At 46.7% G+C, this 25,959-nt stretch overlaps 1 protein-coding gene across 1 annotated transcript in view; it reads right to left on the bottom strand.

Annotated features, from left to right (window-relative positions):
- Pxdn (peroxidasin) overlaps positions 1-25,959 on the bottom strand; it is a 74,283-nt gene that overhangs the window by 28,613 nt on the left and 19,711 nt on the right. Inside the window, exons 2-9 of the mRNA XM_051144450.1 lie at positions 14,368-14,439; positions 13,129-13,200; positions 9,204-9,275; positions 6,077-6,148; positions 5,667-5,738; positions 4,117-4,286; positions 3,757-3,874; positions 1,354-1,523 (exon numbers count right to left, since the gene is read on the bottom strand). Coding sequence (XP_051000407.1) covers positions 1,354-1,523; positions 3,757-3,874; positions 4,117-4,286; positions 5,667-5,738; positions 6,077-6,148; positions 9,204-9,275; positions 13,129-13,200; positions 14,368-14,439 — 818 coding nt within the window. The remainder of the gene's footprint in view (positions 1-1,353; positions 1,524-3,756; positions 3,875-4,116; positions 4,287-5,666; positions 5,739-6,076; positions 6,149-9,203; positions 9,276-13,128; positions 13,201-14,367; positions 14,440-25,959) is intronic.

The raw sequence follows: 25,959 nt of genomic DNA, 5'->3' as shown, positions 1-25,959 counted from the left end.
TGTCCATCCCTTTAAAATGTTAACTGTTAAATTATGGACTTCAGATGAAGGAGAAGTGGCTAGGTTTGATGTGCAGGGTTTAGTTTGTAGACCTGTAGGCTGACCCCTTTCTGAGATGCCCAGGCTGAGCAGTATTCTGGAGGAGGCCCATTGTGTACATCTGAGCCAGCTATGCCAATGCATTCAGAGTAGTCTGTTAAATAAAGCCATTGGCTGGAAAAAGAAATGTAATCCATATTGAAAGGAGTTAAATTCAGAATACTCAGGGCACAGGGAGATGACCAGGATTCACTGAGCTGTGTTCACAGTGTCTCTCCTCAGTAAGCTTGCTACCCAAGTCTACCCTGTTCTCTGTGTCCTATTACACACTTCACTGTTGGATTACTATGGATCCAATTGAGGCCTCCTCTGCAGCTTATGAACAGTGTACACCACTGTCCATGACTACAAATCATGCTTGCTTCTCTTCAGAGACTGACAGCAGTATCTACTGCAAAGATGCTAACTGCCTGGGGCTAAACTTAGCAGAAAATTACTTGCCTAAGCGCTCTAATCTAGCTCCAATGCCCTATTTGATTTCTTCTGAATGAAACTAAGCAGCTAGGCACTGCAAATTATTAATATTTAATAATCCATGTTGGGATATAGCAGGACAGACAAAGAGGACAGCCATAAAGAGCAAAGAGTGTAAACAAACAACAAAAAGTTCAGAATCAGGCGCACTGCTATGATATTGGTTTTTCAAAGGTCTAAAAAATATGATGCTAAGCAAAAGCAGACGCTCAGCAATTTGTAGATAAGAAGGCTACATAGAACTCAGCCTGTCCCCAGTAGCGTGAAACTCTACTGCTTGCACATGTCACTGGTGTCCACAGCTTATGGTGGCCCACTGTTTGGATCACATAGGCCATTGACAGCATAGGATTCCCTCCATTTTGCACCTTAAATGTTGCATGCTAGCACCTTAGGCATAGATAATATTAAACAAAAATCAGTACTTTAAATTTTTCTTTGAAGGAATCAAAGCCCTTGGCAAACAGAAGCCTCAGTGACAAGAGGCATGAATCTGATGTGGTGGTGCAGGTACCTGAAGCAAGTCATAGCCAGTCTCTCCAGGTTCCCACGGCCACTTCTTGCCTGCAGTAGTAACTCAGAGCTTCTGTGTGTGCCCCTGCAGCAGGCGGGCAGCCATGGGCCTAGGGCAGGTTAGAATGACTTATGACCCTATGCTTCAGAAACCTTGTGCGCCACTTGGCACGGAAGCTTTGCCATGTCAGACTTCCCAGAGCTGGAGTTCGGAGACAGGAGAGAGTCGGTAGTTAGGGTAACCCTCGTGCAATGTCCTCTGCTTACCTGGAGACCCCAGGTACCTGAGGGTCACCTCATGAGTTTTTGCCTCTCCAGCCACATTTTTGGCCATGCACTGGTAGATGCCCTCGTCTGCCTCCTGTGTGTTCTGGATCATCAGTGTGCCGTCATCCAGCAGGTTTAAGCGAGAATCTGTCTTCATGCTCAGCTCGTTACTGCAGAGACAGAAGCCAGCGCACCCATAGCATAAGAGGACACCGCACCTGTCCTAGGGGTCAGTCCTATAGTGGCCTCTGATGCTCGGGGAATTCTGGTAGCACATGCTGGGCTCAGAGAACAAGAGCAACCGTGACTTAGCAGCCATGTCTAGGAAAGTACAAATATGTGTTCACTATTGCATGGCCAATGCTTTAATGTGGTCCTAATTCCAAAAAAGAAAAACATTACCCTAATGGAAAATGCAAATAAAACATTTCCCTTTATTTCTATAAATTACACACACACACACACACACACACACACACACACACACACACACACACATTTAAATGTAAAAAAAAAAAAAAACTAGTTTTATTTAATTAAAAGCAAGAAGCTCTGCATGGTCCCCACTATAATCTCATTACTTGAGAGGCAGAAGCAGAGATCAGAAGCTCAAGGTCATCCTTTAACTAAGCAAGTTGGAAACCAACCTGGGATGCATGACATCCTGTCTCAAGCAAAGAAACAAAATAACCTCTGGTCTGGTCCTCCTAGTCATTCATCTGGGCATGCATCTAACTCAGTCTCCTGAGAAGGTAGCAGCACTAGGGTACATGCGGACCAACAGCAAGAATGCCAGGGAACCTCGGTGAATAATAAGCAGAGCTGGCTCCAGAGGTCAGGCCTTGGGACTTTGACAGAGGGCCTGCCATATTTATTTTTGTAGTTTTAACCTAAGCATCAAGTCTTCCGTTTATGCACTGAAGGTATGAAGATCTTTAGCCACATTTATGCTCCTCTACTGTGTAATACAACCTTCTAACACTTTGGAATCCCTCCCACAGTCAGTCCTGGGTTTTAACTCTCATCTGCCCCAGAGTTACCCGTGACACAGGTTTTTTTTAAAGTGGCTGGATATATATCACATTTTCCCTGAACAGCTTGGATCCAAGATCAATGTGACCAACTCAAGACCTGGCACAATCCTAAGCTCTTCATGACTCTCATTCATCCTCCCACTGTGCCCCTGACCTCTCTTAAAGGCGGAGTGGTCAGCCTCCCATTTGTTTCGCCTATAAACAGAGCTTGACTTAAGAGAGGTTCGTGTTTGCTCTGGAATCTGAGTCTCAGTGAGAACAAGGATGACTTGACACTCAATGTGGGAACTTTTTGTTCCTAAACTCAACTAGTGATACTCTCTAGGAGGCCTCTCTGCTTCTGCAAGACTGAATACAGTCAGTGAGCTTGGCATGAACACACAGGGAGTCAGGGCATGAACACACACACAGGGAGTTGGGCCATGAGAGCAGTCCTCACCCTGGGCAGATGCCTCCTGGTATAAATGGATTTAAGAGGCATCCACACGATGGCTTTGTGCTCAGAATTTCCCTCTAAGGATTCCACCTTCACGATATAAGCTTTAAAATGCTTCACGTCACCATGGACTCTTAAGGATCCTATTCGCAGGCATCCTGTCCTCATCCCCACCTGGGTCTCTACCCCCACGTCATGGTTACCACTGCTTGCTCAACCCATACCCATTTGTGTCCCTCTCCAACCTGCTCTGTGTCTGCCCCTTTTCCACTCTAAACCCACTGGGCCATAGCGCTGGCAAGCAGACAGTGACCCCTTCTGCCATCCATGAGCAACTGCTGCCAGATGTGAGGCGGTCACAACCCTGTCTGCAGAATTAAAGAGAAGCTCCTCCATTCAGGACATGACTCCAGGAGCCAAGGGGGCCTGTGCAGACTCATCGTCATACACCCCACAGGCAGGTCTCAAACAAGATACGGACCCAATACGTCAGCTGCCTCCAACCCTGGGCAGTCCATCATCCTGACTCAGGAAGAAAACTTACAAACACCTTGCCAAACACCAGAGGCCCTGCCCAGAGAACAAGTGGGAAGGAATGGGCACATAATATTTTCTTGGCTTCCACTTAACAGAGCAAGAAAGTTCTAGAACGCTGCCAGTTCAGAGGCCAACCAGGGGAAAGAGAGACCTACAGCCTAACAGGAATAAATCCCAGCAGTGAGAAAACAGTTCTCCCTGGGACTCATCAGGTTCAAAAGTGTCTCCCAGGCAGCTGCTACATGGAACGGGAAGATGTGCAATCTTTTTCTCCTTTATGTCACCCTACATAGAAGGGAAGGTGTCTGTCAAGAGTGGGGAGCCCCATGGCAGTACATGCGGCTCCTGATGTGGCCCCCAGGACTTTGGTGACATTTCTGCTCACATACGACTCACTTGTTTCGAAGCCAGATGATCTCAGGTTTGGGGTTGCCCTCAGCCCTGCAGGTGAAGTACACAGTGTTCCCCGAAGTGACATCTGCATCCTGCGGCTCTGACGTGATCCGGGGCCTTTCTACATGCAAAGAACAAACAGCACAAAGAAGCATGAGGCTCACATGGGTGGGAAGCGAAACCGGGTTCCTCATGGCTTGGTGATACTGCAAGGCCTAAATACACATCTCAGCTTAGACATCCTACAAAAATGACAGGCTGCCTTTCTAGAGTTTCGGCTTTCCATGGTGGAAGACAAGCCTTCCTTTACAAGACTTCTGGGGTCACCCTGGTCCTTCAGCAGGGTCCCCAGGACCCACTCACCACAGTTGAGCTCTTCTGGGGTGATGGTAGCCACAGAGCGTCCTTGGATGCGTCTAGGATACTCGCAGGTGGCTGCTGCCTGCGCGTTCCCAGACTGGGCGTAGGTCTTCAGCAGATCTGCCAGCCACAGGATTTCGCAGTCACAGTGAAGTGCATTTGAGTCCAATCGCCTATGGGAAAAAGAAGCCACAAAGACACCCCGGAGTTAGGAGACACTGACCCATCCTGCATAGACCAAACTCCAGGTTCTGGGGCCTCAAGGCATCCCAAAGAGGATGAGCATCTGGGCATTAATCATGTAAGGAAGTACGGCAAACAAGATACAGCACACTATGCTCAGTTAAGAAATGGGCAATGCATTGGATAAGAGCTGTCACATGCTGGGGCACCCAGCCTACTATCCACTTCTGAATAGCAAGACCCTACAGCCAGAACAGGACCAAAGGGTCAGTGGGTGAGCATGGATGGGCAGTTCAGCATGACGCACTTGGTCCAGTCTACCCCAGCCAGCTGAGTGAGTTGGGAGAAGTCCACACACCATTTTGACTGCTCCTTGGGAGTGCGCATTTCAATGAGGCCATGGAGGGCAAGGCCAACACAGACTGGCTTAGCCCTTATCTCTAAATCTAGAATGCTCCTGTTTGAGCAATGCAAATCCAGCAAACGAAGGAATATACTGGCTTAGAAGGGCTGGCATTCCTCAAGAAATGACCATGTTTCTCTTCGAGCAGTAAATAGGGAAATCTATCTGCAGGGTGGTCTACTGGTAGCCCCACCCTTCACCTTGCGTCCTTCTGAGTTGCTTCCTGTGGCATTTTTATTTATCTGGCAATGTTTTCCTCCCTCTTCTCCACCAAAGGTATGAGTTTTCATCCTATCTTCCCTCCTCTAATGTGAATTCGCTTTGCCTGATCATTTCTTTGTTGAAGAAAGTCTTTATGTCATGGAAGGAAATGCCACAGATCCTGGGAGATGAAGCCAGCCCCTGTGAGCATTGGAGTCCATTGTAGACACCACACACTCCAGTAACATCTCAACTGGCCAAGTGCTCTTGAGACCACAGGTGAAACAATCGAGGCTGTTAACTAACTCTATTAATGCTAAAATATCTTAATTGTATTATAATAAGTATACAAATATTACTTCTGGAGGCCTTAAAAAACTGGGTCGGCATCAGTTTGTTTATTCAAGTAAGTAAATTTCAAGAAAAAGGACTGGAGGCGTACATATGAAGATGCTTCCAGACTGGCTTTCATTCTCACCAGTAAAATATGCACCTTGCAATTAAAACTTAATTGGGGGAATTTAAACATAATTTAAAAAACTGTCTCAAGAACCTTATTAAGGAGTCAGCCTGCTGCTGCACGTGAGTCATCTGCTTGCCTCCTCACATTGCAACAGCCCTGCCTTCCTGGCACACAGATGTCTCTGAAGGCTTTTCTGAAACTGGAGATGCTTGGCCAGTCCACAGAAAGGGCCAGACGAGAGAACTAGGACAGAGGGCCTCCCATGGACACTGCAGGCGTTCAGACACCCGAATGCATACTTACAGCCGTTTCATGGACTCCAAGTGGCTGAATGTCCCAGGAACTAGGTGTGTGATCCGGTTGTTATGTAAAAATCTATAGAAAGCGAAAACAGAACAAAATTGGTTTAAAAAAACAAAACAACAACTTCCTACACATGTGAAAATGAGCCCAAGAGGCCATATAGCTTATCAACTGTATTTATTGAATATGAGTGAGTCTAACATATAAGTGCTTTGGTTCAAGAAATAATTGGATTTCTTTCCTATTATACTACCATTCCCAGACATAAGACTACTGAGTCCCACGTCTGATCATTAGCCAAAAGATGGATTTTAAGCCAAAGCATCGTGGAAGTGTTAAGCAGATTGCTGACCATTCAGGCAGCATGAGCTGGGGCCTGGCTACAAATGAAAGAAGGAAGCAGCACTCACAGTCTCTCCAGCTTCGGCAGGTGCTGGAAGGATTCTGGGTCCAGAGTTTCTATATGATTAAAGTGCAGGTACCTGGGGGATTAAAAAAAAAAAAAAAAAAAAAAAAAGGCAGCACAATGTGAAAGACTTACTGACCTTCTCCAACCCGGATTTTTGGCTCCAAAGTTTTTCCACACTTCACATCCACATATCACTAGGTATTTCCCTGTGCTCTGCACAGAGTGTGGAGACAAGAAGGCACACGTGAGAGCAGGCAGACTATCCTGTAGTGGGTTGACCCACAGATGACACCTCAGGACTTAAGAAGCCCTGGGTCTCCATGAACCCAAGTGGCGTGATGGTGGCCTAGCCCCTTCACATTACTCTATAATATGCCCAGCGATAGATAAAAGGAAAAACCAAAAGCAGCCCGGCAGACAGGTCCCCCGTCTGTGTGTACGCAGGACCCCAGTACTCTAAACTGTCAAAGCCCCCATGTGACGCTAAGAACACCGTAGATACAGAACCAGGCACCCAGGAAGAGATAAGCAGCTCTAAGTCACATGTGATGATGGACTTCCCTGAGGTCCTCAGGTCACACTGAACACCCAGAGTCCACTTCTTCCTATTAGAGATGTCTCCGTAGTTCAAAGAATTTACAGTTTAGGATATAACTAATTTCATTCTCCTGAATACAAGTTTGCTCCTTTTGAAAGATGGTGGGACTTTTTTGTTCATCAAAACATCAATCAAGTTCTTACTCAGACTTCATTGACCTAGAGAGAAGCCTCCACTCAGGTCGCCATGGTAACAGATACTGCTGTTCAATAGAGGACCAAAGATAGAAACAAGCAGCAGAACTGACATACTGCCTTCTTCACCACAACTCCATAGAGGCCTTGCTCTCCAAAGCCACTTTCAATAACTGTGACATTAGTGCTTTTCCTGGCTCCCTACATGGGCTTCTTCTCCTGCCAATTGGCAGAACCAATCCAGAGCCTCCTAATCTCCGAGAGCCACAATCCACAGCTCACTTGTCCGTCCTCATGCACAGGGCACCCTGGCACAGTGTGCTTGCAAGGCAAGAAAGAAGAAGAAAGGACAGCGAGGTCAATGGTTGTCCCAGCACAGCATCTGATCCAAGAATACCAAAGGAGACAGGACTCAAGAGAAATCCTCACCTCATCATGTGTGCCTGGTATGCGCTAGGCAGTTGAGACTGATACGTATATTCTGTATGGTCCCCCAGCCCCTGCGGCTCACATGAACTATCAACACTGGGGAGCTGCTAGGGAGTCCTCAGCTAAGCTGGAAGAACAAGAGGGAAGAGGGATATACAAGACAGAGTCCCACAAGGGCAGCTCCCATGGTCTGCGTAAGCCCTTCAGCCTGCAGTGATGTTTGAACAAGTAGGCCTCAGAGATCCAACCCCAAGAAGCACCAAGGACAGTGGCTTTCAGATTCTGGACGCCATCACCGTTCTCTGGATCGCTGAGAAAATGGAGGGCAGGGAGGGACTCCTCATGCACACAGAACACCACTGTTGAGTCAGCTAACTCTGATCCAGTGTGTGGAGCTGAGAAGGATGGCAAGGGCCCCCTGAGGAGTGCTGCCCTGGGGTTCTCCATTCAGGCTTTCACGGCCTCAGTTCCCACAGTACCCGCTGAGTGAAAACAACATGCATCTTGTTCAGGAGAGGACAGAGAAGGTCTGAGGCAGGGTCAGCGGGAACTCTCTCTCTTCCTAGTCACAGACCCTGCAGAAACACCAGAGAGAGCTTGAGGCTCTAGATCCTACGCACGGAGCTTCACGTGTTTATCATGTCCCTTTCGACATGCTGACCTGATGCTCTGATCACACCAGTAAGGGCTTCTTTGACCCCGAGTCTCACTACAGCATTCAGTTTTCAGAAAGAAAAGTCATGCCCCTGCAGCAGCAGCAGGCTGTTGCCCCTAGCCAGGGGTTTGCTAAAATCCCTGCTGACCCAGGACACTGTGCCCCATCACCAATGAGCAGAAAGCCCCACTGGCTAACCAAAGCCACTCGGGTCCTTTTGCTCCTGACTCCTCCTGACTGGACTCACTGCCAGGTTAGCACCATGACATCTGCAGGAAAAGAGTGTCTCCCTTTGTAAACTCCTACATTCGCAGCCTCTAGATAGTTCCCAAGTTCCCAGAGCATCTGCGGTTTCATCTGCTTGAAGCCATTAATGCAGGCAGGGCCTTACACACAACTTCATCCTGAACAGGCTCGTGCCCCATGCCTAGGATCCAAGTCCTGCCTATTGGATGCTGACGTGGATACAGGTGTACCGTATGGGCTGCTGGGGCACATGGCCCTACCTGCTGCTGCCCAGACCCAGCTGTGCTGGTCTTCCAGCGTAACACAGGAACTGGAGTGCAAGGCCATGCCTACAGTACATCTAACAGCTGTTTTCCATCCATGGAATTGCAAAGCCAAGAGCGCCTGAAATCCCACAAGGATTGCCTCAGCTTACTGAGTGAAAGGTCACTCCATAAGGCACATAAACCAGAAAATCCTTCATAATTTTACTGGAAATTTTATGGTGTTGTTGTGGTGGTGGTGGTGGGGACGTGGGGGGAAGAGCACAGTGACTGACTTCATAACAAAGTCCAAGCTCAAAATGTAGCTAAAGAAAGAACATTTTGGCACACTCAACAGCCACTAACTACAACTATGGGGTGTGTATGTGTGTGTGTGTGTGTAACGATCCTGTTTTCCAAAAACGATGACACTATGACTGAAACTGCATGTGACCATGAACACAGCCCCAGGTCCGTGCCGGACACTATCACAATAGCCCATCTAACTTCTGTTGTTTGCACGTCTGCCTCCACCACCGTGTGAACACCCAAGATCTTACTGTTTGACAGGAAAGCAAGTCATGTCCCTGTTCCTGAAATGGTGAATGCAGGGACCGGGTCTGATGCATAGAAGAAACACAGCTATGTCTGCTCTTGGGTGGGCGCAGGGAAGCCAGGTGGGAGAGGTGGACAAAAAACGCCCACTGACGCTTCTCCTCGTCATGCACATCCTCCCTGCACCCCAGGAAGTACAGACATGCATCATGCAACCAGTCATCTCTCCCTAGGGAGGCAATAAGGCAGATGGCACGGAGGACACTTACAGTTGCTCTAGAGAGGCAAGTCCCTTAAATGCTTGCCTGTCAATTGACTGGATCTCATTCTTGTACAAATAGCTGAAACAAGAAACATGGAGGAGTGTTAGCGCGCACACACCCACACACACACACACACACACACACACACACACACACACACACACACGAGCTCTCAACTCCAGGCGGAAAGAACTGAGTCGACACATGGAGAACAGTTTAAAATCAATGGCTGCATGAGGGTACGAACAAACATTGCACTGTAGGTACAGGCCACTCTCAATGGTCACGCCTCTCGTACCTCAGGGACCAAAATCAAGCGGTCCACAGATTCTCCTACTGTGAGCACTGAAGTCCTGACGTGGGCTTCAAAGCCTAGGGGAGATAAAGTGATTTCGCTACATATGTGTAAACGGCATTGATTACAAGATCATAACCAGCACGTTCCACTAAACAGCAACACAAGCACAGCTTTGGAGAAACAGGGAGTCTAAAGATGTCCTGAACTTCTCTCCCACCCAGAGCCCCATTCTTATACACAGCAGATGCAATGCTTTCGGGAGTCATGTGTACTGCGGGGTTTGTCTTGGAATGGCCTACAATCTAAGAAAGGACTTTACATTTTTAAATGGTTGAAATTAAACCAAACAGTAATTGTATCTCATGACACGTGAGCGATACATGAAGTTCCTAACTCAGGGTCCTTCGTCAACATTCTGTTGGAATGGCACCTGTGCTGGAGCTACCTCAGTGTGACATGCCAACATGTGAACATGCCAGAACTGCACTGCCCCCTCATAACCCAGTCCTCGGCAGCTGCCCTGAATGAGAGATGTGCTGCCCTCTCTCTGGGATTGCTATGTCTGCCTTGTCCTTTATTTCAGTTTGTCTTTACCTCTTACACAGGCAGGACAACAGGTCAAACGCAAATTGCCCCCATGCTTCCCTGTCAGGCAAAACGTATACTTCAAGCCAATGGCTCAGCATCTAGTATTACTACCTGTTCCTATGAATACAGTGTGTGTGCGTGTGTGTGCGTGTGTGTGTGCGTGTGTGTGTGTGTTGTATGGTAAAACTATAAAGCTGTCATGAAGCACAGCACAACACCTTAAGGGAGGTGGGAGGTAGAAGGGGCAATGAATACAGGTAATTGCAAAGCCTAAGCTAAGGCTCAGGGAAGTAGGGAACCAGATGGAGAGAAGGCACCCTGAGGGCAATGGAATCTGGGAACAAACGAGAAAGTGTAATAACACATACATATGAAGATGTCATAATAAACCAAGCACTTTGTGTGCTAACATTAATAAACATAAAAATTTAAATAAGAAAGCTCATGGTGGTAAGTAACAAACAAATGTGTAAGAAAAAAAGAAATAAAAAACAGAGGACATTGTTTGCCTTAATTCTTGTGGTCTGACATGTCCAGCATGAGATCAGTACTGTATTCATTATTGTCTGTGCAAGACCCTACTTCATAGTACTGGACCTGCTCCCTTTTAATTGCTATAACCCTCCAAAGGGGGTCTCACCCCTTCTCTCTGTGCAAATAAGTGGTTCCCAAAGAACCGCACACTTGACATAAACCATCCAGGACATGCCTACCCCATCAATTACCCAGCACCTGCATCAAAAGCATGTCAGACATTGGTCCTCCAGGCTCATGGACTCATAGTAAGAATCCAACTTCTGTGCACCCTAGTTTCTTAAATGGACAGAATCACTGAGTTAAATAATTTTGTACAAGGCTTTTTAGTCAATGCCTGGAGCAGGCCAAGTTCCTAGGTCTGAGTTACCACTGTCCCCTGTGTCCATTTCTTTAAGCAAAATAAAAAAAGAACACTGCCTTTTACTAGTGCAGAAAGATGGAGTCCTTCTGAGGGCTGTAATTAAAGCCAACTAATACATATGAATGTGGGTTTATAAAGACATCGGTGGGCCTTGGAGTACAGCTTAAAGATGTAGGGGCAAATTTCTAGATTTCATGCCCAGTACCATAAAACCAGACAAAACATTTAAAGCCAAAATTTAAGACACTGAAACATAATGCATTTCCTTCAGGATAAAAAACAACTGCTATTGTAATTACTAATTATAATTTCTTTTTTCCCATGTTTGGTCCATGTACCATAAAGTTGGTCTCAACCAGCCATCACATCATCAGGAGACATGAAGTGGGTGGCCAGCGCCTCACTAAAGCAACAGAGGCCCAGCAAACAAGGACTCGCCTGAGTCCAAAAACATGTTTTGGCCAAAAATACACAAGGCTAAAATAATCAACAAATTTTAGATATATTCTTAGATACTTAAATGACTATTACTATAGTGATTATCAGAGTGCTCTCCCAATGAGATCCCAGGGAATTGGGGAAGGAATCCAGCCAGGACCTGCACAATGCTGCACGAGGCTCGAGGCTCTGCTCCTAGCAGCCTGTCCCCAGTGTGGCCCATCTCTGTTGAGACCAATTGTCCTGACCCCACTTTAAGCTGACTTGCTGTGGAGGGAGAGGAGAAGTCAGAACAAAGCTGCTGGGAAGGGCAGCAACCTCAGAGTAAGGCCAGAAGGTATGGTTTAAGAGACACTGTGGAAAACCGTCTCCTAAACATCCTGATACTGAGTGTATCCTCAGAAGTTAAAATAAAACAAAACATAAAAGAGTTAAAACACACACACACACACACACACACACACACACACACACACACACACACAGCTCTAATGCTGGCATCAGCGGATACCACCTACTTTCCAGGAAATCAAAGCTCCCTGGTGGAACTTGGGCAGCACCGGCAAGAAGATTAAGAAGAAAGCTTGAGAGCTGAAGCCGGACATCCTGGCTTCAAGAATCAGTGTTGAAAATCAGCACTTTAGGCTGAACAAGCGGGGAAAAGAGCTTGCACCACAACACTTTCACCGAGGAAAATATATTTCAATAAACAGAGCTGCAGGGAGGCCTGCTGACACCTAAAGCCAAAACAGATTTCCAGTACACATCCAGACTGGAAAAAAAAAATGATTTGGTTTTAACAATCAGCTCAAGGTAGAGGGGTCTACATGCAATGTGGCATGGATTTCTGATGTAAATAACTGACAAAATGGCTCACTTTGGGAAGTCATGGAAGTCCTAAAAGAATCATTCACTAACTGCAGGTGACAGGCATTCTAACCTGACGGATTCTGAGCACAAACCATAGGAACACTATGTTTTCCCCACTCCTTCTCATTTACAGTAAGTGCCCAGGCAAGACACTAAGCCATTGCAAGACAGGATATCCCTCTGTGACCCGAGGCTGCCCTTAAATTCAAGGCGGCCCTCTTACCTCTGCATCTCAAGTGCTAGACTCACAAATGCCTCTCCTGGCTTATTAACATTTTTTAAAGCGTGATGATTTTCTAAACTTCAGAGCTGACTTCCATAAGCAAGAGATGATTTAAATGATAGAAGTGAATGTTCAAATATAGAAACACTTAACTAGATTTAAAAAAAAAAAAAAAAAGGAGGCAAAATCAGGAAGATGAAAACATTAGCAGGAATTAGTGACATTCCAAAGAAATTAGCAGCTCACCGCCATAAGCCTCTTACAGGTGGAGAAGCAGCTGAGACCTCTTATCTACAAAATGTACTTTCTTGATGCATATACCTCAGGAGGCTGTGCCTGCCCAAGCAAGCTGTGTGCGCTGCTTCTCCCACCTGGAAAGCCCTACAGGCCAGACCACAGCTGCCATAGGCAGGACATATGGGAAGGCACTCACCACCTCACCCATCACTTTAGACTGATGGCATGTTTTAGAACTTCACTCACCTTCTAAAATTACAACCATTTGGGATGGTATCTTTGCAGTAACTCACAAAGAAGGCAAACTTTCCTTCTACATTACATACCCTAGGGACAGACAGCATGTGCTTGTGGGGTAGAGAGCTGCCCCTTAACTTACAGGTATTTTAAGTTCTCCAGGTCCTCAAATGCACCACTGGGAATCCTCTTGATCTGGTTATTGTTGAGAAGCCTATGAAAGAAAATGCCAACAGATGTAACACAAACAAACGATAACTTCCAACTTATTCTAAAGAGAACTATTTCTCTGGCCTTGGAAGAGTCAGAAAATGATGACGTACAGACCTTCCTGCCAGTAGTCATTAAAATCCCAGCTGGAGAGCCAGGCGTGGTGTCGCATGCCTTTAATCCCAGCACTCGGGAGGCAGAGGCAAGAAGATCACTGTGAGTTTGAGACCAGCCTGGTCTACAAAGCAAGTCCAGGACAGCCAAGGCTACACAGAGAAACCCGTCTTGAAAAACAAAACAAACAAACAAACAAACAAACAAACAACAACAACAAAAAAAAACAAACAAAAAAAAACAAAAGAAAGAAAGAAAGAGAAAGAAAAAGAAAAAAAAATCCCAGCTGAAGGATCAGCTTCAGTTACTATGGTTACCAGATAGCTCTCTTCCACTAACATATACATTAAAGAAGTAAATCCTCTCTCCTCAACACAGGAGCATGCACCTTTAGCCCACCACCTCTCAGATTGTCTCATCCAGCAGGACTGAGGACTAGATTAACACACAATCATGGAATCATGGACATATACAATGTATGTCTCTGGGGCTTGCCAGTCCTCCACAGGGTGAGGATTTGAGCAGAGCCACCTCCCATGCTGCCCTTCAGGACTTGAGTGATTGATTGCTTATCCCCAAGTCCCTAGGAGCAGCATCTTGCTGTGCTCAAGGTACTTCAAAGAGCCTGGAGCCTGCTGTGGCTTCATGTAAGCTGTGGGAGATCAAAGCTCCATTGCATAATTCAGTGCCTCTAAAGCCCTGCCTGCAGCCAGCCCCGGCTCAGTCATGCAGGGAGAGGTGAGGGCAGCCATCCACTGAGGCCAACTGAGGCAGCAATGGGAGGTATGAAGTGGGGTGAGTCCTACAGGAACCCCAGTGAACACAGAACACTTCTTCGGCATTCACCAACAAGAACATGGGCCGAAACACAGCTGAGGGCCCACAGTGTTCTGTGTGCTGGTCTATACACAAAGTCACCATCCTGGCTTCCCTCACCCATCCCCACCAGTTGTGGCACTCAGGGGATGGCCACAGCATTTGCCGTTTGCCCACAGGTACACAGTACAACCATCTGCTTTGTTCTCTTACTGGTGGCCAACTAAGCGCTGTAACTTACAGTGTGTTTAAGTTCCTCAGCCTCCGGAATGCCCCAGGTTGGATCTCTCTGATTCTGTTGAACCGAAGATCTCTGTGAAGAGATAGGACATGTATTTTAGTGACACAAAATGCACAGCTGTTCTCCTAAAACAAATGACTTCAAGATGAAGAGACATTAAAAAAACAAAAACCACACCACACAGACCACCATTCTGGGTGAACTCTCCCACTGTAGGAATATTCTTCTGAGTGAAGAACAGTATTACACTTAATCTGCTTAACCAGTGCAGGGAGATACAAAACAAAAAAACATAAAAAAATGACAGGAATGAATGCCCTACACAGTCCATCTTTGGCCAAGCCCACTGAACAGTCTACTTTCAGAAAGCCTCATGATAACACATACACATAGATCTGAATAGATAGATTCAAGGTATCACGTCTGCTATGAACACAGAAACACTTCTGTAATCACCAGCAAGAACACGGGCTGAAACACAGCCGAGGCCCACAGTGTGATCTCCATGGATTTAGCTGGCTGCCCCAAAGCATAAAGCACCTTGGCATGGGTAACAGGAACGAAGGCCACCCAGTACACAAACTGGATTGTTGTTTCCAAATAAGTATATGAGCAGTGTTCTGCTTAAAGTATTAAAACGGCTTCTCATTGTCCCTGGGCAGGGGCACGTATGTACGCAGCACACAGGGACCAGACAGCGAAAAGAACTGACTTCGGGATGCTCAAGTAAAAGATGGGCTCTGAGCTTGACAGAGCTGAGCTCAGAGCAAGTAGGGGAAAATTCTGACCACTTACATACAGTGTGACAAGCCCATAGCCAGTACAGAGTCAAGTCAAAGGTCACCTTTCAGCAGCTAGGCAGTGAAAGTATGCAGACATCTATCTGCCTTGCTCTTCTTAGGAAATCCATCTCTAGCTTGAGCTGGAAAATAAGTTTACAGGCTAATGAGATGGCTCAAGGGTAAACGTACTTGCCACCAATCCTGACAACCAGGACCCACACGGTGGAGAGAAGTGACTCCCACAAGTTGTCCTCTAACGTCCATAGGGACACAGTGGCCGCACATGCACGAGCGCGCGTGCGCGCACACACACACACACACAGAGTTAAATAACTGTAAAAGACGCCTAAGTTTGTGTGTGTGAATGTCACTGAATAATAAACAGAAGCCCTCATCTTTAATAGGTCGTCTTAGAACATTAAAATTCCCTCCAACTTTGGTAGGGGTTTTGTTGTAGCTTGTTCCCCCAGAATTCATACATACAAATCCTAACCTCAGTGTCTTGCGGTGTGGCTGTGTATGAAGGGGGTCTTTCCCTGGGAGTTCAATCAAGTTAAAAGGCGAGTCCCAGCCAAAGCGGTGCCCTCAAAGCGGTGCCCTCATAAGGAGGGAGACAGGGAGACAAATATACAAGGATGGGGGAGGGGCAGGTATCAAAGGTCACAAGTCTACCAGGAAGGAAGAAGAGGTCAAGTGAGGTGGGGGAGGGGGTGCTCCCTGATTAAGGGGTGCAAGCCTCCACCCACAGCTGTGCTCTTCTGGTTAAGCCACCCAGTATGGGGTACTCTTTTGTCAGCCCTGGAACAGGAATCCTGGGACAACACAAAACCAGAGCAATAAGAGTTCGTTTCTTCTAGAACATTCATCATCTGACCTGAAATGTTCACTGTTTCTTAAAGACTCTAATTACTTTGAGCAGATTCAATAGATTCCAGTGGCCTTCAGAATCAGTTCCAGTCTGATTCAAAATGAGACTGCGGTATGTACCTGGGCTACTAACTGTTTTCGCCAAGGAGCCAGCAAAGAGAGGTGGTCCTTCCCAGCGCTTCTTCCTTGCTATGGTCAAGTTCTCCCCGTGAAGAGGAAGTCAAGGTTGCTCACCTTTCCACTCCCAGAGTAGCAGAGCTTCATTACAGTTTCCAAATCACGTCCACCTCTTATTCACTTTCTCCTAAGACTTGACGGGGGGGCCCTGGTCTGCACCTGGCTGGCCCTCCTCTGTACTGACGTGGGTGTTTTCACTCAAGTGGGATATCACTTCACAGTGCATCCAGTGGGAGATGTGGAGAGTCAAGAGAGTGGGTGGGGCACAGTGAAAGATCTGTGGAGAGGATGGACCCGAATGGACCAACTGTTGATAAGAAGTGACATCTGCTTAGTCGGGCCTTAGCACGATCTCAGACATGAAGAAGAAGCTCTGGCTTGACACAAGTGTTGGGCAGACAATACATTCTGGAAGTTGTGCTGCACACCACTACTTATAGTCAAAAAACCATGCTCAATTTGGGAAACGAGAGAGAGACACACACACTATCTTAAACTCCAGCGCTCAACCAAACTCCATTTCAAAAGACAAAAGAACAGTGTGTATGAATCCCTTGGAAGCTAGAAAAAAACCTATGAAGGCCAAGAGATTGGTAAGTAAAATTATACCTAAGCAGCATAAAGAGAAAGCTATGAAAGACACCCTCCCTAGTCTAGAGTTGGGGCCACCAATCCTCCGGTGCTAGGGACAGAGCTTGCTCTGAGCACTTGGTCCATGGCCAGGACCGAGGCGGCTGTGATGTAAGTGCTCACCAGTCATCATATACTGAAACCTAAGTATGTACGACAAGCAGAGTTGGATAAGATGTTATCCGAGTTGTTTCTTGTTTTGTGTGACTGCATCACCACGCATTCCTGCTAGACAAAGCTGGTGCAAGTTCAGAGGGCGATTTCACAATCACCTTCTCCATACGCCCTCAAGGACTGTCAATCTCAGCCTGACGACGCTAAGAGGGTCAGAGGGTCCCCTCTGCAACAAATCAGGGTTCTTAACCAACAAACTGAAACCACAATGAACCAAAGGGAAACTCGAGGACTTGAAAAGGGTAGCAGAGATGAAAAGCTCACTCCACAGACCTTGCAACACACTTAATATTGCAGGAATGGGACCTTGATGGCCAAGCTGAACATTAGAGGGGACCCAACTGGAAGGACAGATCTGTATCTTTGTACCCTTGTATGTTTTTCTGTCTGATGACAGGAAAAGAGCTGAAATGGAAATGGTCAAAAGGATTCAGTCTACGCGTCCACATCTCATGGAGACACTGGGACAGCTTCAGACACTATCATCTTACAAAGGAAGGAGGAGGGCAGATGGAAGATGGTCCTATACTTCTACCCAGAGGCATGCCATGGCCTTGGGATATTACAAGAGGAACCAAATGTCCTTTCAAGGACGAGCCCCCAAGTTCAAGGACATGCAGGCACATAACAAGGCTCCATCACTCCTGAATGAAAGCTTACAAAGAAGGCTGTTCTTTATAAGATTCCTGCAGTGTCCCCAGCCAGTGGCAGAGGAAGTGGTGGAGGTGGCATCTGCGTACTTTCAGAAGGGAATTCTGGGTCATACCCAAGAGCACAAAATGGGAACTGTGGGACGGAGCAGAAGTATGTTTTAGCAAACTCTCCCGGGAAAGCAAGATGAAGCTCAAAAATCAATGCCCTTCAGTCTGCTAGGAAGATCACAGCACACATATGTATTTGTACATGTGTGCACATGCATGATATGGAAATGGCATTCACCCACGTATAATCACTTGTGTGTGTAAACAGCAGGAGCAGGAGCATTTCTTTCTTCTCTAGCCCTCGGTCCACTTATCACTACTGTGAGGTTTAAGTGTGAACAAACCAACCCTTCATTTGTTTTACAGAAACATCTGCACATGCCTCAGGAGACAGACCATAGAGAACTGGAGTGTGGGGTCCTCTGCCCCTTCTACACAGATTTAGTCCAATTCGGATGACACTGGAATTTAAAAAAAAAATCATAATAGTTCCACCAAAAACCCTCAACAAGAAAGAAAAGAAAGAAAGAAAGAAAGAAAGAAAGAAAGAAAAGGCCACTGACCTGAACATTACAAAAAAGTACTTCAAAGTATCTTCCTGGCTTTCAGTTCACACTCTCTTCCACTGGGCCAGGAGTGGAGAAAGTGTGCCAATATCCGTGGAGTCACTGCTCCCCACCCACTTGCTAACGCTCAGGCCATCTGGCGCCCACCCTCCTGGTTCGAGGAAAAAATACTTCCCCAGCAAATAATTAATGTCTCAAGCTTCCCTCGCGAAGTTGGCATCAAACAGGAAAGAAGGTGGATTCTACAAAGTTCTGGGAAGGCCATAAGCAGAATGATTACTTAAAAACACCTTGGACAGTGAACCTCAGAAAGAATGACTATGAGCAGTCTGTTGGGACCCAAACCCCAGCAAAGTCCTTACAGCAGCTCTTCATGATGAAGAACAGCAGACTCTAGATCATGAGCCCAGGGACTGTAGTGTCAGCACAGACCAGTGTCAATCTCTCAGTTAAGCAGCCTTGACATTTGGGTGGCCCCAGAATCAAAAGCAATCACTCAAAGGCTCCCTGCATGACAATTAGGGGGCAAGATCATGGCTTGCCTTACAGTCTTTATCTGGAAGTGTGCCTTACAGTCTCTTTCCACACTGGACAATGGTGGCACATGCCTTTAATCCCAGCACTCGGAGACAGAGGCAGGTGGGTTGTTGTAAGTTCGAGGCCAGCCTGGTCTACAAAGTAAGTCCAGGACAGCCAAGGCTACACAGAGAAACCCTGTCTCAAAAAACCAAAATAAATAAATTTTTAAAAAACTTTAAAAGAAGAATCTCCTTCCACAACAACTTAAGATGCACAGCCCACTCCATGATGTTTACCTTAACCAGAAGTAAGCAACTACAAACAAGTCATATTTAAGGCCTGCATAAAAAGCTCATTTATTGTAATCTTCCATAACCACTTCTAAAGCAATGTTGGGGGTGTTCCCCATTTTAAAAGTGCCATGTGTTTACATTTATTTTTTAATTTAAATATCAAGAATGCTTTGGTCCAAAAATTAAAAATAATAAGGATCTTCTGTTTGGTCCAAGAACTAAAACCACTTTGCTCACTGATGAAGAACTTAACCCTGTCAGCACATCAAACCACATACAGTTACTTTTCAGGTAAGAAGGCTATAAGCTTGCGCCTCGCTGGGGGTTTTGATTTGTATTTTAGTATTTAGTATTTGTTTCTACTAGCAAGAGCCTGTAAACCCCACAGACAAGGCATCATGGAGCTGGACCGAATGCATGCGTTCCTGGCATGACTTTATTACTATTCCCTCTTCAGCTGCAGCTTTTAGGGTTCATTTCAGGATCTTTACATGTTACAGAAAACTTCTGAGATCACTGGTGTCACAATGTCAAAAGTCACTGAGTACAAGGGCAGTTAACCTTGCTTTTCCACTCTCGGTGCACAGAATTTGGGTGTGGGTGCGCCACACTTGAAGACACTGAGGACACTGTTGACTTGAAAAGCACCACTCCAGGAATGCAGGCTCACACCACTCACCTGAAGGATTTAATGTGTCCTCTCCTTTGTAGAGGACATATTTTCAATACATAGTTTTAAAAAGCAGAACTATGACAGGACAGGTATAAGCCTTCTCTCCTAGAAAGAGCCTGAGCACACCATCACAGTTGCTCACCCACGCACGGCTAAGCTCCACTCCCTCCATCCCAGCCTGGTGTGCAGCAATCACGGTAGCATTGGTGGAAAGTTGTGTGTTAGGGCAACTGCGAACACCCCTTTCTTTCTTCAATTATTGGGAACTGCTGAGGCCTGATGAGGTTGGAGGTCCACAGCTTGAGATGTTAGTAGTAAAAGGAGCTTGAGGGGATCGAAGCATTGCCAAGCCACTGGGCCCATGTTTGCAGTGGAAAGGGAATTCCTGTAAATCAGCAAACTGTTTGCCCAGGGTTGGAATGACACTTGGGGAAATAGAGCAGAGATGGGAGGGGCGGAACAGGGCAGGGCTCAGTACGTGCTGGGCAAAAATATGCATGTTCAGAAGGAGAATCCAGAGTCTAAGGGAAAGTGTGCTCTTGAACTGCATGAACCACAGAGAAAAGGTGGGCACAAGCTCTGCGGGGTCTACTCAGAAGCTTCCTGGAAGTCTGCTACTGCCACCTGCCCACCTGTCCTGAGGGACGCACTTAAGCTTAAAGGCCATAGCCGTTCACAACCTCTCCACTATAGATCTGTGTGTATGCATATGCGATTGCTTGTGTGAATGTGTGTATGAGTGCATGCCTGTGTGTGTGCGTGTGTGCGCGCGCGTGTGTGTTTGGGGGGGGGGGCAGGCATACGGAAAGGTCACAGGACAACTTTGTGGGTAGAGTGGGTTCTTTCTTTCTACCTTTACTTGGGTGCCAGAGACCAAACTTGGATTTCCAAGGCTACATCTCCTGGCAGCTTTGAACCTGTAGCAGTCCACGTCCTTTCTGAGTTACTAAATTGTGTTTGAGGATGACTGGGGCATTTTCCAGCTGAAATGATTCGTCTTCGATGATCTATGGAGGCATGGCCCAGGGAGTACACAGTAGAGTTTGCAAGTGCTGTCTTCCTGCAGGCACCCCATCAGCAAAGCCCGGCAAGAAAAACAGACCTCTGAGTGCAAGAGGATAAATGGCCTCAGCCAGGATGCAGAACGGCCTCACTTCAGGACTGCGGGGTGAAGTCATGCATTGTGCTGAGACCTGTAGCATCCCATCCCAGCTTGCTTAAACACACCCCCCTCTTCTACTTGCTAAGAGCTCTTTCAGACACATGCACAGGGGCCCAGGTAGGGAGGAGGCTACGTGGCCCATACCCTCTGCATCTCCAGCATCCTCCTGTCTCAGAAAAATTGGAGGCAGAGGTGAACAGGTGTCCTGTGGGCCATCCTCTCTAGGCAGGAGCTGTTTACTCTTCAGCATCTTACCTTGAACACATAAACACACTTCTCTAGCTACATCTTCCCTTGAACACGTGAGTGCATTCTACTCCATGTCACCAGAGTGTTTAGAACAAAATCCTTTCAAATGATTTAAAGAGAAGAACGTTTGACACTGTGACTGACAAACTCCACCCCCACCCCACACAGAGGTACATTCTTTCCTGTTAGCGCAGCATGGGATTCTCGGAGGGGCATCTCAGATGCCCTGGCTTTCCCACGCCCAGTTACAGGAAGGTGTAACTAGACTTCACATCTACTTCACCTCCTGCATCACTTGCTCCCCCATCTCCAACTCCATCCATGCTCTCCTAGTCTCATCTCACTCCCTAGCTTGTAAAGAGGGTTCTTCCCCCTGGTACGGGGGCACACACCTATAATCCCAGCAGGATCTCTGTGGGCTTGGGGCCAGCCTGGTCTACAAAGAGAGTCTAGGACAGCCAAGGCTACACAGAGAAACCCTGTCTCGAAAAAACCAAAGAAAGAAAAAACAAAACAAAAACAAAAAAAAAGGGTTGTTCTACCAACTGGTGGGAGCCTCAGGAGGCCTACTCAAGTCAGTATCAGTGGTGGAATCAACCCATTCAATGACTGCCGTGACTGTTGCTAAGAAGGTAAAGCTCCACACCCAGCCCAAGCCCTTTCCACACCCCACATAGGTCTCCTCCATCCAACACAATTCTGGGTTCCGGGGCCTGGTCCATGATGTCAGAAGCATTCCTCACTATGCACTCTGAAAACTCCTTGTAACCATGTTAGTTTCAGAAAAGCTGGGTGCAGACTCAGAGGCTGTGACAAAAGCCATGTTAAGGCCTAGAATGACAGTGCATGCATTTAATCCGTGCACTGGGGAGGAGGCAGAGGCAGGCTGACTTCGCTAAGTTGGCAGCCATTAAGATGGTTTACATAGTGAGTTCCAGGCCAGCTAGGGCTATATAGTAAAACTCTATCTCAAATAATAAAACAAAAAGAAAGAAAGAAAATGAAGAATCATGTTAGGGTCCTGGATGGATCACACTGTGACTTTACTTACACTTTTGGGGTCTGTGGCCCTGTAACAGAGTGAGCCGGAGTTTGTGAACCCCCCACCACAAGCTTAACAGAACTTCCATGTGGAGCAAGCGCTGTGACGAAGCCCTGCCAGTGTGCTCAAGCATGTTGAGAAGTTAAGGCCACACAGCTCAGCTCTAATAGCTCACCGATGGACCTTCACGGATGAGCTTCTTGGGAAAGGCAAACCAATGCCTGGCCCAACTTGAGACCTACCCACTGGAGACAGCCAAACTCCTGATCCTATTAATGATGCTCTGCTGTGCTTGCAGACAGGAGCCTAGCACAACTGTCCTCTGAGAGACTTCATCCGGGAGCTGATGGAAACAGATGCAGAATCCTACAGCCAAACAATAGGCGAGCTCTGGGAGTTTTGTGGAAGAGTGGGAGGGACCTACAGAGTCAACTAACTAACCTGGGCTTATGGGGGCTCAGAGAGATTGAACCAGCAACCAAAGAAAATGCATGGGGCTGGACCTCGACCCCTTACACATATGTAACAGATGTGCAGCAAGGTCATCATGTGGGCCCCCTAATAGTGAGAATAGGGGCTGTCTCTGACTCTGTTCTCTCACTTTGGATCCCTTTTCCTTATCTAGGCTGCCTTGTCAGGCCTCAGTGGGAGAGTATGCACTTAGTCCTGCCGTGACTTGAGGTGCTAGCCCCTCAGGGGCTCCTCATTCTCTGAAAAGAAGTAGAGGGGGAGAAGGGCAAAGGGGCATGAAGGGGGGACTTGGTGGAGAGGGGGAAGAGGGCTGGTATCAAGCTGTAAAGTGATTTTAAAGACCTGCAAAACCAAACTGGGTGGTGGTGGCACACACCTTTGATCCCAGCACTCAGGATGCAGAGGCAGGTGGATCTTTGAGTTTGAGGTCAGCCTGGTCTACTGAGTGAGTTCAAGGACAGCCAAAGCCACACAGAGAAATCCGGTCTCAAAAACAAACAAACAAGCAAACAAACAAACCAAACAAAAAAATCCTACAAACCTAAGCTGATAAGAGCACTCAGATGGTAAAGGTGTTTGCTGCCAAGCCAGACTGCTTGTCAGTCCCTTATTCCACAGTGACACGTATGCAGACGCGACATGCATACACGTACAATACAATAAATATAATAAACAAACAATAGAATAATTCTTTTTCTTAAAAACACTCAGCAAAAATTTTAAAAGCTTAAAATCTGAACCCCACAAGCAAGAAAACAGCTTGTAGCGCGAACCCTGCCAACATGAGTCGTTTGTTTCAGGGTTTTGGTCTTGGTGATGGATTTTTGTCAATCAACATTACTAAAATCACATGCTCCACTGTAAGTGCTTTAGAAAACAATTTTAAACCATGAGCCACTCACTTTTAAAAGATACTTAGTCCCAGTGCCCACTCTCCCCAGGCAGCGCTTTCTCTTTTCAATTCCAGGTTATCAGAAGTCCAGCGGGGCTACTGGCCCAGCCTTCTTGTAGCAAGTAAGTTAAGGGAGAACTGTGCAAAACACAGCCCCTTAGGCACTCCTGAGTCACTCTTAACTTTTGTGATCCGTTAAGCAGATAAATCCAATTAAGGTATAATTTTCTTAATGAGAGTAAGGCATAAGAAAATTTACTTGAGCCAGGCGTGGTGGTGCACACCTTTGATTCCAGCACTCAGGAGGCATAGGCAGGCAGATCGCTGTGAATTAGAGGTCAGCCTGGTCTACAAAGTGACAGCCAGGGTGACACAGAGAAACACTGTCTCAGAAAAAAAAAATGTTTTACTAAAAAAAACTATTTGGCAAAAAAAAACCTAAAAACCAAACCAAACCAAAACAACAACAACAACAAAAAGCCGGATGTGGTGGTGCACACCTTTAATCCCAGCAGTTGGGAGGCAGAAGCAGGTGGATCACTGTGAGTTCAAGGCCAGCCTGGTCTACAAAGTGAGTCCAGGGCAGCTAAGGGGACACAGAGAAATCCTGTCTCAAAAACAAGCAAACAAAAAAAAAAAAAACAAACAAACAAAAAAACCAAAACAACAAAAAAGCTATTTGTCATATATACTTTTATCATTTATTAAAGACAAAAGACTGCATGCTAATGAGACAGATGTGTTTATTTTTAATTATACAGTTACATAAAGGCATTTATACGTGTGTATACAATGTGCTTGGATCTTATTTCTGATGTCCTCCTCTACAAGCTCCCTTCCCCCCGCTCCCTGGTCATTAGCCCCTTCTGTCAGGCTAAACAGATTACTTCTATTTTCATGCCACATGCTTATATTATTTTATGTATCTATGAAGTCTAGGGCCCATATATGAGAAAAACATGCGTTATTTGTTTTCCCAGGGCTGACTTAATTCACTCAATATGACTAACTCCAGTTGCATCCATTTTCCTGTAAAGGACAGAACTTCATTCCTTATGGCTGAAAATGTTTTCAAAGATGCAGTTTTAAGAAACCCAACCTGCATTAACCGAGTCTTTCAAAAAATAAGTTGCCAAATACAAGTGACTATAAGACAACCCTACTTTAACAGCAGGCCCCTCTGCCTTGTGTTTAGATAGCACACCACACAGCCAGCTCTGCAGATGTTGTCTCCTGCCGGTGTTGCCAGCCTTCTACAGCAGGACAAACAAGAGTGAGCCCCACACCCACAGAGGGACACCTCTGCATCAGACCAGGAGACCTGGGTATGGCGAGGGGAAGCCAAAGGTTTTGTATTCTTTCTCAAAATTCCAGGGAAAAGAAATTGTGTCCATGTGCCACCCAAAGCAGCCATCTGCTAGCTAGTCTATCCCCACAAAGATCACAAGCACTTGATAGAAGGAAGCTGAGGACTCAGGACTTAAGAATAACCACAACCCTGCCCATCTGTCTGGGAGACGACTCCTCGGACTGCTGAAGTTCGCACCAAGCCTGAAGATGGAAATGACCCCAGGCACTCCCATCAGCACCCTGCCCCAGCCAGAGCTACTAGCCTTGTCCTGAAACAAGGGGGCACGCCCAGCCTTGCGGGATGGGGAGAATAGCCCTTCTCAAGTCATCTTCCATCTCCACTGAGTGTAAACCAAGGAGCTAACATTTACTTTAGATTCCCCGTCCTGCTGAGAACTTCCAAGGCCTGGGCTGTTTCGGGAAAGGCTTATTCTCTTTCTCTTCACGGTTCTAATCAAAGGGCTCAGTGGGAGAAAACAGTGTGTCTTGCTTTCTTCCAGAGTGTGAGGCTCACAGAGCTAGGATGATAGGAGAGTTCCTCATCTTCCTTGCAGCTGTGCGGACCTCATCTTTTACTTGCCAGTCCACTGGAGGACTTCATCATCAAGCTCCAATGACCTCTGCCCTTGTCCAACCTCACCAGCTGCCATACCTCCCATCTATCTTCCGTCATGAACCCTTTTCTGACTGCAGCGATAAAGCCCTTTGGATCCCCCACCTTTGCAGGAGTCGGGTGGGACTTCACAAGGCTGCACTTCTCATCCGGGACGGAGCAGGGCAGGCATACTGAGGAGATCAGGCTGTTCCCTGATCTAAATCATTTCATATGGTATGGGGGACAGTGGCTCCAGGCTGTGGCCTGCCCTGGGTGACGACTTTACAAAGCAGCCATTGGCTCCAATTAGAATGGGAATGCACAGGCAAGATGAAGGCACCACCCAGCACCGTCCATGAGGCAAAGACTGAAACGTAACTTCAAGTAAAAAGTTACCCACTATTGGTAAACTTTGGTCAGAGGAGACCAAGAACACACAGGAAGATGGG

Source organism: Acomys russatus, chromosome 1, assembly GCF_903995435.1.
Source record: "Acomys russatus chromosome 1, mAcoRus1.1, whole genome shotgun sequence".
In the NCBI taxonomy this organism is placed as follows: Eukaryota; Metazoa; Chordata; class Mammalia; order Rodentia; family Muridae; genus Acomys; species Acomys russatus.
This window is presented reverse-complemented; position numbering and strand designations above follow the sequence as displayed.